The 17,812-nt window shown below is 43.0% G+C and overlaps 1 protein-coding gene across 1 annotated transcript in view; it reads right to left on the reverse strand.

Annotated features, from left to right (window-relative positions):
- LOC120651388 (callose synthase 10-like) overlaps positions 1-17,469 on the reverse strand; it is a 44,822-nt gene extending 27,353 nt beyond the window's left edge. The window contains exons 1-28 of the mRNA XM_039928862.1: positions 17,081-17,469; positions 16,362-16,459; positions 16,102-16,256; positions 15,402-15,525; positions 15,080-15,193; positions 14,109-14,228; positions 13,374-13,463; positions 11,815-11,912; positions 11,592-11,709; positions 9,187-9,315; positions 7,922-7,998; positions 7,757-7,835; positions 4,744-4,836; positions 4,551-4,653; positions 4,259-4,382; positions 3,986-4,175; positions 3,849-3,901; positions 2,748-2,808; positions 2,578-2,659; positions 2,419-2,468; positions 2,228-2,314; positions 2,024-2,100; positions 1,847-1,871; positions 1,328-1,422; positions 1,172-1,253; positions 902-1,062; positions 674-794; positions 21-118 (exon numbers count right to left, since the gene is read on the reverse strand). Of these exons, the coding sequence (XP_039784796.1) occupies positions 21-118; positions 674-794; positions 902-1,062; positions 1,172-1,253; positions 1,328-1,422; positions 1,847-1,871; positions 2,024-2,100; positions 2,228-2,314; positions 2,419-2,468; positions 2,578-2,659; positions 2,748-2,808; positions 3,849-3,901; positions 3,986-4,175; positions 4,259-4,382; positions 4,551-4,653; positions 4,744-4,836; positions 7,757-7,835; positions 7,922-7,998; positions 9,187-9,315; positions 11,592-11,709; positions 11,815-11,912; positions 13,374-13,463; positions 14,109-14,228; positions 15,080-15,193; positions 15,402-15,525; positions 16,102-16,256; positions 16,362-16,459; positions 17,081-17,321 (2,945 nt within the window). The 5' untranslated portion in view covers positions 17,322-17,469. The remainder of the gene's footprint in view (positions 1-20; positions 119-673; positions 795-901; positions 1,063-1,171; positions 1,254-1,327; positions 1,423-1,846; positions 1,872-2,023; positions 2,101-2,227; positions 2,315-2,418; positions 2,469-2,577; positions 2,660-2,747; positions 2,809-3,848; positions 3,902-3,985; positions 4,176-4,258; positions 4,383-4,550; positions 4,654-4,743; positions 4,837-7,756; positions 7,836-7,921; positions 7,999-9,186; positions 9,316-11,591; positions 11,710-11,814; positions 11,913-13,373; positions 13,464-14,108; positions 14,229-15,079; positions 15,194-15,401; positions 15,526-16,101; positions 16,257-16,361; positions 16,460-17,080) is intronic.
- Positions 17,470-17,812: the final 343 nt, after the last annotated feature.

Consider the following 17,812-nt stretch of genomic DNA (forward strand, 5'->3'; position numbering starts at 1 on the left):
AAAAATGATTCACTTCATACCTCAGATTTGGTGCGAGAAATTCATGTGTGATAACCTCATAGAGCTCAAGGAGAGCTTTTGTAACACCAGCTGCAAGACCAGCAGTCTCGTTGCGTATCTAATAGACATACCATTTATCATAAACTCATGCATTAATTTATGAAACACAGAAGCAAAAATGTGTTCACAGTAAATTTATGAAACACAGAAGCAATAGGAATAGTTCAACAATAAGCATAATATAATAGTTGACTTTCGCCTCCAGGTTAGTCAATCTCACACAAACACACAAGCAAGAGGTAGGAGAAGGGATAACAGGGGAGACAACACCAAACAATGGTGCTGCTGAACTGAGTTACAGCTGATCTTACTCCTTGCATATACCACAAGTCAAATGTCACTAGTCACTACCAACTACTAGCTAGATCATACTTCTATACTAGCACTACTGTTGAAGCATACTGCCCACTACTTGCTACTGCCTGGTTCTGTCCAACATGACAGGCTGAGCATGACCAAAAGGAAGGGGAGCACTACCTGCTCCCGATGCAAGAACATACTCAATTATCTATCAATAATAAAAACACCTTATGCGGAACATGCAAATAAAGCACAATAGAGTGGCTTTTCAATTTTCATGCCCAGACTCAAGAAACAAGGGTAGCAATCCTACCAGAAGACCTGTCAAACCCGTAAGCTTTCTCTGGACTAACTGCAACTTCCTGAGATTTATAGTCACTAAAAGCGAACCCTGTGCTATACTGTCATTGAGATCTCGGAAAAGCCTTTCAACCCTGTATAAATATCAGCAGCACGTGTTATAGTCAAGTAGCGAAATAAGGGCAAACATTATGTAGCCTTGATCTTAGTATCAGATTCATCTTTCTCTGAGAAAGCATACCAGCGCTGCCCTTCAGCATCAACCAACGAATGAAGAATTCTTTCAGTACTGTAGTAACATTCCTTGACAGCATAAGCCATGTATTCATCTTTTGATATTCTATTCCATAGCTCATATTGCGAGTCTTTACAGTCAGAAGCATAGTCATTTGCCAACATAATCTACAGAAGAATCAAACAACAGATTGATAACAGCCAAACCACATATTCAGATACAAAAAAAGATTCATTCTCACAATGAAAATGCTATTTGAACTACGATTTCTCATACCTTGCTAGTCAGCAGAAACAATGGCCATTGTACAAGTCTCAAATTTCCACAGTTACTTGGCATCATAAGCAAGTCCATTTCCCTGAAAGGAAATCCACCAATATTGAAGCAAAGAAAATCAAATATAACGTAAACTATTACTATTTCCTGCCTGACCTGTTGCTGATATAGTCTTCTTCACGCAAACTCTTGATAATCTCATTCCAAAACGGGGAAAATATCGAGGCATACATCTTAGTAATTTCTGAATCCTAATCTCAAGTAATAAAAAAATAGAACAACATTACCCTTATATCCGATGTTTCAAGAAAAATTGATTATCAAAATTCACCAGGTGACTTCTTTGTATAACGAATGGAAAAGGAACCTTAAACACAAAAGTGTGTGCAGTCTATCATCAAAGCTGTAAGGATATTCCCCTTGGAGAGATAATGACAACAACGAGAAAAGGGGAAATCTGAACTCACAAATTAAGAATAAACCTAGAATCTACTGAAACAAGAAGCTAGATTAGTTCGACAATGTTCAGTTAAATTAGGTTGAAAAAGAAAATGCAACTTAGCAGACCTAATGAAAATAATAGCAGTTATTTCAAGGATGTGAAAAAGGCAAGATTATGGAACCAATCTTTTAAAGGAAGTATCAAAAACATGTGGTGAACAGGTGTTCATTTACCTGAGCAACTGGTCTGCTTGATATCCTGCAGAATAAGATACAGAGTATGAAAAACAAGCAACTAAAGATCCAAAGCAATCTATACTAAACAGAAATAAACATATACAAAGTTCAGCTAATATGTAATTAATCATAAACAATTAGAATAACAGGAACTCAGAGTATAAGGCTAAGAACCTTTGAGGGGAAAGGGTTTTAGCAAATGCTTCTGGAAAGCTCTCAAAACGTTTATGAAGCATTTCTATTGAACGAATCTGCATCGTAAGCAAATGTCGAAATAGTAATTTTTTATTTGCATATCATAAGAAATGTATACATAGTCGATAGCATTTGGAATTTGGATACACAAACAAGGCAAGGACTTGAAAGAACAAAATATACCTCCCCAAGTCGACCTCTAGCACCCATAACACCACCAACAAGAGCCGATAAGAGTGTGTACCAAATGTGGATGTCCATCAGATATATCTACAGATACATAGATACAAATAAAAGAACGTGATGTATCATTTCATATTCTTTTTTTTCTCTTATATCAATATCAAAGCTACAGGTCAAAACATGTAACTTACAGCCAAGACTGGTGCCCAAAGACTTAGAATGGTCAAAGCATTTTTATTTCCTAAAAGAACACAGTCAGTCGTGTAGAAGTAGATAGTAAAGATAATTTCAGTAGACAGTGGCAACAATTAAACAATAATATTAGTGTAATATTTTCTAGATATACGAACCCCTTGATACCAAATCATGCCAGGAATACTTCAAATCATGGAGTTGAACTATTATATTGGTTGGTTCAACTAAAGGCTTAATCTGCAAGAGGTGAATGACAAAGTATGAAGAATTTTTTGTTATAAAAACATAGAACAAACATCATATGTCTAGACTTTGTTATAAGCACCTGGAGAAAATATGCAAAAGTAAATTTGCAGGCCAGTATGACAACCCAAAATATCACATATCTGCATAAGTAGATTAACAGTGAGTACATAACAAAGAATGATGAACACGGTCAGTGAGGGCCAGTTATCGTCGAGACAAATGGTGGGTATTCAAAATGACAGTCTGGCAGGTCGTAAAGAGCTAGTGAATGGTATATCTCAGGAAATTTCCAGTAACTACTAAGGTCAAATAACACCAGGCTACTGCCAGTAACCACTAACACTAGGAACTAATCAAACCCATGAGTATCTCAGGCTACTGTAACTCAATTTGTAATTTCATAAGTGCATACCAGTGTTTCAAAAGCGACAAGGCGACCTAAGGCGAGCTGGGTATGCACGGACACCTAGGCGGCGCCTTTGAAACACTGGTGCACGCATGTATCTAACCCTGAAACAAAGGCAAGTAACACAACAAAGGCCACAAGCAAAATTCAATATGAAATGCCCACTATCCAGTAAAATTCTCGAGCCAAAAGATGGATGCTGTGCATTATTTTTCCCCTTGCTTCCAAAAAAAAAATAAGATTCAAGAAACAGTGAAACACTAATGGCAACCCTTCGAGAGGGGTGTACTATTTGTTTACATCCATTAGTGTGTAAGGGTTTCAATGCGGACTTTGATGGGGCGAAGGCAGCAAAAGATCAAGAGAATCTAGCTCAGAGAAAGGTTCGATCAAGCTGGCAAGAACAACAAAGTAGCTTCTGCCCCCCCCCCCTCCTCTCCTCTCTTGAGCACTTGTCGCTATCAATACGTGTGCTTGGGAGTCTTTGCAATTTGAATAAACCTCGTGCCCTTCGTTACGAGCTTGTACACAGGCTTCTAAAGCCACACGATTAGCTGCTGCACCAGGTGCATTTCCACATATAAACCAGGAGAATTAAAAGCAATCGCCAATCACAACATATACTCAAGAAAATTAACTGATGGCCAGTAGTATATTGATGCTAACAATTGAAAATGAAGGACTTGCTACAGATGTTAGCCCAAAGAACCACAATAAAGGTTAAGGGTGTCAAAAAATTTGTTGCGGAAATCACAAAAAGCAAAAGGAAAGAACCTGGCATAATCACTTATACTCTCATAAAGTCCCCGTCCAATATAATATCGCTCCTAAGAACAAAAGGTAAAAAAATAAGTCAGTTGATAATTCAATAGAAATTTCTTTCCCAATTTCTATGGAATGATGACATATACCTGGTATATCCACTTGAAAAATTGGAAAAACTGTGACCGATCAGAAAAACTAGAAAGCCTGTGACAAGCAGGGATCTTGGCCATTAGTGCAAACACAATCCGAACAGCAGCATAACCACCAAGAACAAGACCATAAATCCGGAAATAAGTTGAATCAGAGTTCCTTGCATTTTTCTCTTCCAAGACCTTCCTGTTCAATATCAGCATTCACGTAAATAGATAACTTAGCTAACATAAACAGAAAAGGAAGTAAAAAACTAACTGAATACTCACACATAAAGATAAGTTACAAATGTTGAAACTGCAGTTAACCAAAAGAATCGGATAACTAATCTTGAGATGGCAAAACCTCTTGCTGTCTTATACGCACCAAACATGAGTAGCACATCCAAGCAGCCTAAAGAAGAACAATAACAATAAAATATGGAATATAAAAGGAACAGCAGAAATATCAGTAGCTTCCTATCGAGATTATATTTAAAGATGAAAAGATATGATGAAGCAAGAATAAGTTCTAATTCTAATTCTAAAAGAAAAAGCAATAACAGTAACATAGAGAACATACACTCAATGAAGTTTAGGATGAAAAAGGCTGGTCCAGCACTAAGTAGTATTTTAAAGGTGTCAATATCTATCTTCCCATGGCGAAAAGCGATAATAGATAAGCCCTGCATCACCAATCAGTGAAAAATCAACTTCAATGATAATATATTCAAGATATACTTATTCATGATTAGTCATAATCTCAGACCACTAACCTGAAACATTAATAGTAGAAAAATCCACAAGCGATGGAAACTGCGGTAAAGGTGCAGAAAAGTACGATGTTCAACAAAATTGGTCTTTCCTGTCTGCAAATAAGACATCAAAGGCAGAAATTTTAAGGTAAAAAACATTGGTAATTATGGAAATTGGAAAACACAGAAAACAGTATTACAGACCAACATTACAGGAAAACAGTATTGACTTTATTTTAGTCATCAAAATGCCTCCCTCTTAGTTGCATCACCACCAGATATTGCACAAAATAAAGAAAGATAAGTAAGAATAAACACCCCATATTTTCTCTAGAGACTACCTGTTTTCATTATACACTTTCAATACTTATAAACTAAAGAGAAGATTTCCCATACAAAGAAGAAAAGGATTAGCAATGTTAAGGGTATTATAGTCATAGCACCTAGTCTAGGGTTTGGGGTATCCTCTTGTATATATAGCCCTTTGGGCATATCTCAATACATACACACAGTTCAGTCATCTCCTTCCTCATCCATTCGTAACATGGTAACAGAGCAGGTTCGATTCTAGATCGGCCGCCACCCTCGTCTCCACCGCTGTGCTGCCCCTAGGAGCATTGGTCTTGCTCCTGGGGGCAGCACCTCCTTCAACCCCCAAACCCAAATCCGTTTTTTTTAGTTCGCAGCAGCACCCGTCCACGGCCACTTGCTCCGCGTTGGCCGGCCGCCGTCGCCGCGCGCTGTCGCGCGCCGCCGCCTGTCTAGCCGCCGTCGCGGCTTTCCTCCGCCCGCCATCGCGTCCGCCCATCGCGGATCCGGCCGCCCCGCCGCCCATCACGACCGTCCTCGTCCTCGACCGCGCCAGATCTGCAACGGGAGCAACCCGCCACAGCCCATTCGCCGCGCCCATCGCGCAGCCGCCGTCCACTCGGCCCTTCGCGGCCGTTCTTGCGCAGCCCGTCGCTGTGCGTGCGGCCAGGAGCATCGCAGCCGCCCGTCACGGCCTGTCGTGGCCTCCTCTGCCGCTGCTCGTCGGCCGTCTCGGCCCTCCGCTCCGCCCGTCGCGGATCCGGCTGCTGGAGTCGATAGGGGGAGTTGCCCGTCGCAACTCGTCTTCCTCTCCGTTCGCCACCCGCCGTCGTCGTCCACCGCGCCTCCCTGTCGCGGCTCGTCCCTGCCGCCCGTTGCGGCTCGTCCTCGCGTCGTCCGCGCGGCTTGTCGCGGCCGTCTGCCGCCCGTCGCGCGCAGCCATCCTCGCCCGTCGCACGGCGCCCGTCCACACCGTCCGCTCCTGTCCGCTCGGATTGGGGGCAGCAGAGGCCCGTCACCCTGGTGCTTCCCCGTCATGGTGCTGTGCGGTGGCGGTGCTCTGTTCTGCTCCTTGCAGCTGCGGCTTCTGGTGGCCCGTTCTGAAATCGATCTCGCACATGCAACTGCTGGTGGTATTGCTTTGCTTCGTTGCACTTGCATCTGCATCCACGCCAATCCAAGTCCATTTTCATTGCTCCATAATTCTGCTGCTGCTATGCCACTTCTATCCATCGTCTGCTTTTGCATGCGTGCTGCTTCTATCTATCTGCTGCTAGTTATCTACTGCTATATTAAGTGTTCTTGTATCGTGTCCAGTTAGCATCTCAGTCATGCCAGTTCTAGCCGTATCAATCTAAGTCCACATATATTTCTCCGGTTCGTCAATGCCGTGCATGTCCACAAAATTCATATTGTCAGTCAGCCAATTTCTTCCTTTTATTTTATGGTTAGTTGAATCTCGTTGATTTAGCTAATCTCGTCATCATCATTGTGGTGCGACAATGCCCTCTTGGTCTCTTTCGGAGCCGTCTTGCTCCACATCATGACCAATGGCCATTTATTTGTCGTCATCATCATGTCATCCTCCTGCTTGCCGTTTCACAGCAGTGATCTCTCATTTCTCTCTTTGGCTGGCTTGACACATCTCACTGTTATTGTCAAGTTCAAAATCTCCAAAGCAAGGTTCATGTTGAAGAGTCGACGTACTGGTTTGTGAAGACTCGGGCTATTTGCTGAAGTACGGTTGTGAAGGCAATACCCTCTTGTGGAGGAGCATTTTCTACATCGACAAGTTCAAGAGTTGCACACTTTGATGACATCTTTGATTTCGGACTTTGGATGTATCAATTTCATGTTTATGTTTGAGTCTAGTGCTTAGTGTCAACTCTCCAAATGCAACGTCATTGCATTCACTTTGCATTTGAGAGGGGGTGTTAAGGGTAGTGTTAAGGGTAGTGTTAAGGGTATTATAGTCATAGCACCTAGTCTAGGGTTTGGGGTATCCTCTTGTATATATAGCCCTTTGGGCATATCTCAATACATACACACAGTTCAGTCATCTCCTTCCTCATCCATTCGTAACAAGCAAATCATCTAGCCCTTTACTCTTTGCATCCCAAAGCACCCCTTTACTCTTTGCATCCCAAAGCACCCAAAGAAAAGCATCCTGATTCAGCTACCTTAACTTTCAAGTAAGATCAATATTGTTGTCAATCCAGAAACTAGCAGGCTATGTAGGTAGACTAAGGCTAGTATTTTTCATATTCATCTTTCAGTTTCCAAGATATTTTTTAACTGTTCCAAATCTAATAATAAGAACAGAGTTACACTGTAGCTTGTTTCAAACAAAGTTAATCTGTAACCTGTTTAAAATGGGTCTTAACATTACATGTGCAATGGTAGAATTGACCAATTATAATACCATATGTTTGTACAGCAGCAGCATTACTGAGAGAACAATTGCAAATTTGGCTATTTTAGTGCAAATCATTTTATTACATTCGAAGCAATTAAGATAGCCTAGGAACTTAAATCAACAACCAAAAACAAGCATTAAACTGATAAGACACTCAAGGCTAGAAACTAGTAGCAGACAGAAAAGTAGCAACCTCAAGTGATAATATTTTTATAGTTGTGTTTCCCACATTGTATGCCCTCAAAGGTCACATATAAAAAATAAAATAAACTGTTAGTCTCTTTAGGAAAATATGCAAGATTAACTTACACGCTTCCTCTTAGCAGGCTTGCGCAAAAATTTGGAGCCCTCCGCAGGTGGCCAACCAAGCTCAAAGCATGAACGTGACCTACACATACGTAGCAGAATAAAGTTAATGATAGAAAAGAAAATGATATAAGAGGAAGCAGCAGATTGGCAAGCTTATAGACCAACCAAAAATATTCATTGAAGTCATCATAATTCCTCCAAGCAGAATGTGCAGCTTTTCCACCATTATAATTGTTAGCCTCCTGTGATCAATATATGCAAAAGCTTTCAATGCAGCAGCGAAAGGTCTGAGACAGTTAAACAATCGGCACGCAATTGGCTAATACACAGAAGTCAGGCACAAAATAAACAAGACAGATGGCACATGATCCAGTAGGCCACTAGAACTATCTAATTTAGAATATACCCAACTAAACACCGAATGAAATTTCATTCAACAAAATAAACAGCAGTAAAAATACAATTCCAAAGCACCAAACAGTGCCAGCAATGCAATGTACCATGTGCAACGCACCTTAAGTGTAATTGTGCAATTAAGATAGAATTTTATAACCAAACAGAAGTTAAAATTCTGGGGGGAATGCTACATTTAATCTATACTTGCTCCGTGGCTTAAAAACAAAATTTCAAGTCAAAATTATGTTGAAGAGTTAGCAATATAAGAATATACCAAATCGAAGGGGAAAAAAGAAGGAAACAATTTTGTTGCTGCGACCAAACTTTTTTTTGTTTAAATGAACACATTTCAAGATGGGAAATGAGACGGCAAAGACTGTTAAAACACCCCATGGAGTTTCCACAATTTTCCAGATTGATCCAATCCAATACCTTGGTGGAACCTGGATTACATAATTACACCCTACAGGCAGATTGTATAGTTGATGTATTGGAAGCAATACAAAATTTTTGAAGGGTATATGTTGTTAGGAATGGAGAGAACTGTATGTCTGTATTGAATAGCCCCAAATGGGTATATATATACAAGAGAGCCCCAAACCCTAGTGTTATGGCAAGTGGGCCGGCCATGGGCCTAAGCCCACGAATACTGTAGCGCGTGAACAGTGCCGCGAATAGGGTTGGTTTGTTAGGAAAGAGATAACTCAGATAAGTTAGATGGATTTAGTTAGGATATTTGCTTAAGGGTCAAGTCAGTCGTCTCTATAAAAGAGACCCTATTGTATCAATGAAAGGCAAGCAAGAAGAACCCTAAAAGTAGTCAGAGCCTCTAGAGGGAGGGCGACGAGCAGGTTCTTCGTGCTATCCCTAGTTACTCCATAACACCTAGACACTAGGATATTACAATAATACCCTTGACTATTATACCCTTAACATATGTCATCCAAATGCAGCCAGCAATACAAGTGGAGAAAACATTATGATCTATATGATAAAAGTAGATCAAAGATAGAACCATTAAAAGGCAAACCTACCGCTGCCATGGTTTCATATATTGGGGTGATTATTTTCTCCAGAAATGAGGTGGAACCATCGCCAGTAATACAACTCTTTGCAGGTTCAGCTTCAGATGAGTCAAGAATTCCATCGAGTTCCTTTGCCATCTGAAATATGCCAATAGTGTCATTGAGCTGAATAAACTGCAGTACTGTACAGCAGCACATTGTTAGAGAAATACAGAGGACTTCTTCCCTAACAAGGACATATACAGCCACAACAACAAAAGGAGCCGAGCTTAAGTTTTGACCTAAAATGCAAATCCGGTTACCCAATATCATGGTATCTGCTAGTACAAGGGTTTGAACACTGAGGGAATACTGCGGGTTTAAACCTGATTTCATACCCCCCCCCCTCTCTCACTTTATGTATAGGATTTCAAAAGTGATCTTCGACCATCAATTCCCATTGAATATATTATTAGCTGTTACAAAATTAATATCATATTGAAAGATACATCAAACATAAATTTATTGTTGCAACTTTTAGATACTATAAACAAAAAATTCGAGAAATTTTTAGTCAAAACTAAGTTCGATTGTTTTAAAATTCAAATACACCCTACATAAAGAAAAGGAGGGAGAACTTCATTTGATTTGCTGGTCATATGCACGATGAAGAACAACATGCGCTAGTCGAGGTTGCTTATGTTCAAGGTTTTTAAAGCGGTAAGGCGAGGCGAGGCGATGGTGAGCCGTTCAGTCGCCTAGGCGACGCCTAGGCGGGCTAAGGCGAGCCTTAAGCAAGGCGATGGGGAACCGCCTTGTCGCCTAGGCGGTGACGCCTTAAAAACCCTGCTTATGTTTTTTGAATCGTTACCCAATTATGTAGAGTGTCGTCATCAAGTTCTAGCAAGGATTATTACAATAGCACCTGTGCACCTACTATTTATTACCCCCTCGTCTTTAAATATAAGACACTTAGGCTATATGTGATCATGGGCCGCCTGACCCAACAAACCCGAACCGACCCACCCAAAAAAAAAACCCAACCTGAAAAGTGCACGGGCCTGTTTTTGACCCGTGCAGAAATTTGGGTCATGTACAGGCTGCAATTTTAGCCCACGGGCCAGCCTGACAACCCGAAGAAATGAAAACGAAAAACAAACAGCACCCCACCTCCCACCATGCAGTCCAGCCCAACAAGCACTAGTGCAGCTGCACATATAAGAATCCCGCCTCAACCCTATCCACCCCCCCCCCCCCCAAGCCCAGCCGCCGGCCGCTGAACCCCATCCGAGCGAGATGCCGCAGCAGGGCACGGACGCCTCTCCCTCAGCCTCCTACATGAAGACCTCAAGGAAGCAATGTCTCCCAGCCCGCAGCCGTGGCCCCAGGCTGCAGGTGACCTGCCACTGTCCTAGTCTCCGGTGGAATAGCAGCCGCACCAGGCGCCCATCGTCTTGTGCTTGGTCGATCCACTCGGTTCCATATAGTTCCTAGTTAGCTAGTGATTGATTTGTTTATTCGATGCATGGTGAAGGTACAGTGTTAGCTAGTCAGATGAGATCTATTAGCTGTGTAGTGATTTGAAAGCCCATGAGGTTCACTCTGAGTTGTGATTTGCTGATTTGTGCTATTAACAAGTTGAGACATGATTGAATTTTGATAAAAAATGAGTTCTGTACAATACAGATTACAGCTCAAGATGAACCCATATGATGTCGGGCCGTCGGGTCAGCCACAGGCTATCGGGCCAGCCTCAGGTTGGGCACGGTCCATGTTTTTCAGCCCGGCTCTCGGGTCGGGTCAGGAGGAACAGGCTAGAAAAAAGAAAATCGGGTTTCGTTTGGCCCAACTCAAACCCAGCCAAGCCCAAGCTATGATCAGGTCTAGCTTAGGGCAAGCTAATTAGTTCATTTAGCACTTCCTAAACATCATATATTGAAAAACAGAGGGACTAGCAATTAAGTCCTAACTGTCAGTGCCGCACCCCAAAAAAAAAACAAAAAGCAAAAATATGACATCACCTGCCAGAAGATACAACAGGTATTCTTACAGTATTCCATGTAGGATAGTAGGATGCGTATAATGTGGTCGATTGTATTGCGATGAGCCCCTTGGGCGGTATATATAGGAGTACAAGGCTTGGAGGGCAAGACACCTCCCCTAGAGATAAGGAAGGCTATCACGGGATTATATCAATCCTAAACTACCATATCTGGAGTTGCCTAATATACTCTAACATTCCAAATTAAACCATGAAAGGAGCAACTTGCTAAGGACAAAGCTAAATGTTTACTGCAGCTGACATATCAGTCATACTCATCGACCTGACAATACCATCTACACAAAGTATAGGCCATACTAAACTAATTTCCAGATGTAGTCTCTCTGAAACTACAGAAGAGAAAGAACAGCACTTGGGTTAGGAAGGGACTCACATTGTGGAAAATGTAGCATAAGCATTCTGGGAGAAAACGAATATTCGCAGCTTCACCCCAAATCAAAAAGTAGAGAGCAACCAATATGATCTTCCGGTTCTTATTTACTGCTTCAAGGCTATCAAAGATTTTTTTTAAAAAAATAAAGATGGAAAACAGGTAAAGCATCGCGCAAGATGACACCACGCACAATGAAAGTATTAACCACAAAAGTTTTTATCACCTTGTCCATGCCACGCGCTTTCCCAAGTACCTGCACCATTTTATGTAATTGTCCAGAACTTTGCAGAAAACTTCAGTGACCGCCCTCTCATCAATTTTCTACAAGACCCATAACTTTGCTTAGTGCTTGTTGCATACATACATAAGAGAATTTACTGGCAAATGGACACAAAATTTTATTGACTAACATTAAAAACATGGCAGTCAAAGGTTTACCAGCATTATTTTAACCAACAACAATAAGTCTAGGCACCTCAGATCCCTATCCAAACAGAACTACAGTACTGGAGTGACAGGTATACTTTAAATTTGTACACAGTTCAATTGATAAACACAAAATACTAATCGTTCACATTTCCATTCCTCATTCTAAGCCAAGCTTAACTTACATGAATTCCATGCAGGAAGCTAAGAACTAAATGAAAAATTCATAAGCAAGGACACCATAGAACACCCAACTACAGTTCATATACAGGCCACATTTGGCAGCGCTCTAAACCAGCTCTCAAGCGCTCTAGCTGCAGCTCCGATTAGCTCCCTGCTCGACAATTCAGCATTTGGTGGTGCTTCTCTCTCTGCTTCAGCTCTAGCTTGTAGCGCAGACTCTCCTAGGCGACAGCGGCTTCTTCCTGCTTCCCCTCAGAGAGCGGCATCGCGAAGACGAGCTGCAGGCGAAAAGTGGCGGCTGGCAAGTGGGCGGACAGGCGGATGAGGATGAGCGGCAGCCAACGGGCGGTGGACAGGAGTGGTGACCAGTGGGCGAGAAGATGGGGACGAGCAGCAGCCGGTGGGCAGGGGCGAGCGACCAGCAGGCGAGCAGGCAGGCAGAGATGAACGGCAGCCAGTGGGCAGGGATGAGCGGTCAGAAAGAGGTGGACAGGTGGGGAACAGTTACAGCGAATGAGCAGCGGAGACGGACGGAGCGGATTGAAATGGGGGGGGGGCAGGTTTTTTCTGCTACCCACCGCATCTACAAAAACAGGAATCGACTTCTCCCACTCGAGGGAGAAGCAGGCGCTATTTTTTACATTTGGCAGCGCTCTGGGGAATCTGGCGTGGAGCAGAGCGGAGGGAGCGCTGCCAAACAGGGCCACAGTTTTAAAGACTCGGTTTGTGGTAGAAATTCTATATGTCCATCAAAGTGCCTAATTACTAATCCTATACCAGATGATTAGTTTGTTGGAAGTACAAATGAATTGCCCACCTCTTCCCATCAGCTTAAGCTTTTGGGTTGAATTGGTTGGCGCATGCAACTCAATAAGGTACCGGGGCCAGAGGTCTTGAGTTTGAATCCTAGCTGGCGCGATTAATTAAATAATTGTTACCGACTCCTAATTTCCACGTTTGAGGCCTGAGGGATCCTACACATGAGGGAGAGGGTTGAAGTATAAGTGAACTGCCCACCTCTTCCCATCAACTAAAGGTTTTGGGTTGAATTGGTTGGTGCATGCAACTCAAAGTGCCTAGTTACTAACATATGGAGTATTAAATCAGCAGGATAAAAATTTCTTATCAAAATCCTATACAAGACAATTAGTTGCTTGTAAAAAGAGAACTCACCGGTTCTGTCCCATCGAGCAGGCCAAGACGGGACTGAGCGTTGGCTAATGTAAGTACAACATTTTCACGTTGGTTTCGAATATTATCATCCTGGAACAATCCCAGACAAATTAGATGCTCAATACAATTCTATCATGAAATTGGTGATGAACAAATTGGTTAGAAGCTAGAAATAATGAACTTCCCATACAGTTGCATAATCAGTAATTAATTCATATAATACAAAGATCAACAGAACAAGCATAAAAAACTATAAACTTTTGCAAAGAGTCTATGAGAGACTTTGTTCGACATAACTTTCTTCTGCAAAATGTTCTTGTATGAATGTGACGTAAGAACATCCGCATAATATCAAACTGTCCATGTTCAACCAAAGACAACATAGAAACAAAGTGTCTCAACATACAAAGTAGCTTGTTAACAAGCAAAAGAAAGATGTCAACAGTCAATGCCAGTTGTGTTTCAATCGTTTGACACTTCAAAAGTAAACTACAAAGTACAAACACTAAGCATACAGGTGTTTCTGGCAAAGCTTTCATTTATGCCAGATCTGAGCACAGGTTGCCTCCCATAAACATCAAAAATAAGAAAGTATGTTGCTCAGAACAAGCACCATCTTTAACTGTAGCATATGCCAACATGCATGATTAAGTATTAAACCATACAAGAAATCTAGCAAAACATCTAATATAATGTGATCAATCAACAAAGAATGTGGTACAAAAAGCTTTTTACCTGAAAGCCAAATACATATTGCAAAAGGTCAAAAATGTCTTTCTGCCTTAGCTGTGGTGCATCATAAGTGAATCGTGGCAGATCCTCACAGTTTTGAATCGCTGTCGTTGCAGCCCTGACCTGATACAGTTGCACAGAATTTTTCTCAACAACAAAAGATACTTCTTTTATTTGTTAATGTTAGCGCGCCCCACCTAGCCAACCCGACCATAAAACCCAGGTGTTATAGTGGGAGGGGTGGGGGCTTTTATCCATAGTCCATCATTCCCCCTACGGCGTGCGAGCCCGGCGTAGCCCGCAGCAGGTTCTAGTGCCCGGCGTAGCCCGCAGTAGGTCTCAACACACGAGAGGCGCAGCGGAAATGCGTGGCCGGGTGGGTTCGAACCCGGGACCTCGGCTCTGGTACCATGTTAGCGCGCCCCACCTAGCCAACCCGACCATAAAACCCAGGTGTTATAGTGGGAGGGGTGGGGGCTTTTATCCATAGTCCATCAGTTAAGGCACAACAAGACAATGAAAAAGATCTGAGTCATGAGTACCATTTTGCAACTAAGAGTTTAATCTGAACAACCTATCTCCTCATCTTCATTGCAACATTTAATCCCATAATGCATTTTTAATGCTCCAGCAATGAGGCGAGGTAAACAATAGCATGAGGGAAAATGGAAATCGGACTACAGGGGTAGTGTGTATGATTATATTAAAGCCTCCAGTCAGATAAACTAATTAAATGTCATCCAAGAGAACATACAGTGAAAATGTCATAACTTGACAAGCAGTTTTTTAAAAAATATTTAGATAGATCATAGGAAAATGACATTTTATGGATTTGAGTATTTGACCCACAAATACTCCTGAATTATGTTTGAATTATGTTGGTTAGATTATGTTCTCAGGCATAGTACAGCACAAATCGGTAATCGAGGATATGTTTTGGAAAATGTGACGCAAACCAAAGCAAACACTCATACCTCGGGGAAAAAACCAATAATATTTGTTACTGACGACGGCACATCCAGAGGTACAATGTTGTATGGCATAAGTTCACCTCTCAAGGCTGCATCAGATCTTTTTATTTTCTTTATCTGAACAGGACAAAGAGGAAATAGTAACAGTTGATTAGCATAACACTGATTTCTTATGGTTTAAAAGTACGTGAAACAAACCAGATTACTATTGCAAGCTTTTAGCACACCAGTATACAGTCACAAAAAAAACCACAACAATGATTCCTGAGAATAATTACAAAATAAGGGGGGAAATAGCATGATCATGAGATCTTTCATGAATTACCTCCTCTAGAATTTGTCTATGAAGTCTATCAGTTGGTGATTGCCCGACAAGAATTTCCAGAACATCAAGCAAAGCCCTCAAAGTAACATAAACTTTCTTCATTTCCATAGCCCTAGCTCCCATCCTGATCATAGCAAACAAAATATACTAGACATGAGCAATTTAACATATACAAGGTTTGTATCTTTGAATGACATAATGGCAGTAAGCCCTAGAGGCCCCATTGCATTAAGAAAACTAAAAAAATGCACAAGGAAAATTTCTTATGATATGTGATGTGGTAGAACTACATAGCTTAGCAGTTCAACAATAAGAAGGTAGATGAGCAGCCTAGGTTCATCAAAAATTACCATAGAGAATAAGCGAGCAGAAAGGCACAAACAGTGCCATGTATACATCCATGTCAATTCTATGATTATCACAGGTTCACTGCGATTACGTTATTATACTAAAGACAGATGACACAGTGCAGTTCCTGTGCGCACCCAGTGATTGAAACGTAATGCAGGCAAAACCTCCTGCGGGACAGTAAACTTTTTTTGTGACTAGTAAAATTGAACTGGACGGATGCCTCGCTTTTCAGTAAAAAAGCATGCTAGCCTAGAAGTTAAAAGTCCATAATGGCACATTTTCAGAAACTCTACTGCTAGGTCAGCCCAGAAAAACAAAGTCGGTATCTCTTAACAAAGAGTGGCCATACTCTGTACTGAATGTTCCTGACTCCCTCAGTCTCTCCTGTTCACGCTGCATATCATCAACCCGGCGCCGACTTTTGTAATCCAGATAAAAATTCCATAGAACTTGAATGTCATTTTGCCGGTCAATCGAAGCCCCATCCTTCTTCGCAAGTTTTTGCTGCAGAATGCCATGATTATACAAGGGAAGTTAGGAAGAACTCACAGGAAAATAGACTGAATGTGAACAAAAGTAATTAGTATCTGAAGATGGGAGTAAGCGTACCTTAATAACAGATTGTAAACCTGTCTTGAACTGAAGCATCCCTCTCCCCTCACTGCTGGGATCAAGGTTTTGAGCCAGTGTATAGGCTTGTTCACAAACTGTGGTGCAAGCACAAAAGGCGTAATTTAGAGTAACATCAAAGCACCTGCCTAGCCTTAATAAAGTTAGTGGATTATCTTTGTTAAATCCCTGGAAGGAGTATTTTGTCTAGTGTGTCTTCCAGATTTATAACACTGCTCAGTTTTCCCAGTACAGAGACCAACCAACCAGGACAAACCACGAGCCAGCAACATTCGAAACCTTAAGAATTGTGATTTTGTGTGATGGTAGCGTTAGCAACTGTGAACTCCGGTCAGCCTGAGGGCACCTAGAGGCCACTGATCACTTTGAAATTGCCACAAGAGCAAGCCCCGGCTTGCTTGAAATCGGTTGTCCACTGACAGGACCACGGTAAATGACCCAATTATTAGCTAGAACTCAGCTCTGCGCCTGGCCATTAATCGCCAGCACCTAGACCCTAATCATCACTCAGCTCGAAGAAGAGGAAAACGCGGTACTGCACGACTTTGTATCCCCAAATCAGCAACTCGGAAACCCCCCAAATCAGCAGTTCCAAAACCCCATCCAGAGGTCCCTCGACCAAATCAGCTGCCAGCTCCATCCCTGTACTAGGCGAACAAAGGGAGGGAGAGGGTGAATCAGGATGGGGCTCTGCTTACGGATCCGCGCGACGTTGGGGTCCTCGTCCTCGATGTCGTCTGCTGCCTGCAGGATCTGCTCGATGTTAGTGGTCCGGCCGAGCGAGGCCGGCACGGCGGCAGCCAGCCCCAGCCCCCCGGCCGCCGCCCCGCCGGCGCGGAGGTGGTCCCGGTCCCGCTTGAGCGCGGCCCGCACGAGGCGCTCCCAGTTGTCCGCGGCCCGCTCGGGGCCCCCGCCCCTCCGGCGCCTGGACGACGCCATCGCGGCGGCGAGCCCTGCCTAGGTCACTCCCAGTCCCACTCCCAGCGGCGGAGCGTGGAGGAGGCGCGCCGCGCGATCTGGTGCGCCAGCAGCAGAGGAGGGCTTTGCGTTTTGGGAGCAGACCGGACGGGAGCGGATTCAAAAGCGCCTCGAGGTGAGGTGGTGAAGAAGGGAGGAAAAAAATGGTCAGTTTCCTTGGCTAGCCATCCATCCGAACAGCGGCGCCACTGGGATGGGATGGATGGCCGCGTGGGCTTTCGGGTGCGGGGGGGATCGCGAGGGGGTGGGGGGGGGGGGTGGCGGCGGCGCACGCGGTAACGTAAACGTGCCGGCGGCCGCGGGCGACGCGGGGGTGACCTGGGCGATGGCTTGAGGCTTGACTATTTTGCGTGCGTCTCGATCGAAATATCGATTTTGTTCGGCCGGATTTTTGCAGAAGCAGCGCAGGTTTTGCGCGTTGTTGCGAGCCCGTCCGACGGCAAAAGCACAAC

Source organism: Panicum virgatum, chromosome 9K, assembly GCF_016808335.1.
Source record: "Panicum virgatum strain AP13 chromosome 9K, P.virgatum_v5, whole genome shotgun sequence".
Classification (NCBI taxonomy): Eukaryota; Viridiplantae; Streptophyta; class Magnoliopsida; order Poales; family Poaceae; genus Panicum; species Panicum virgatum.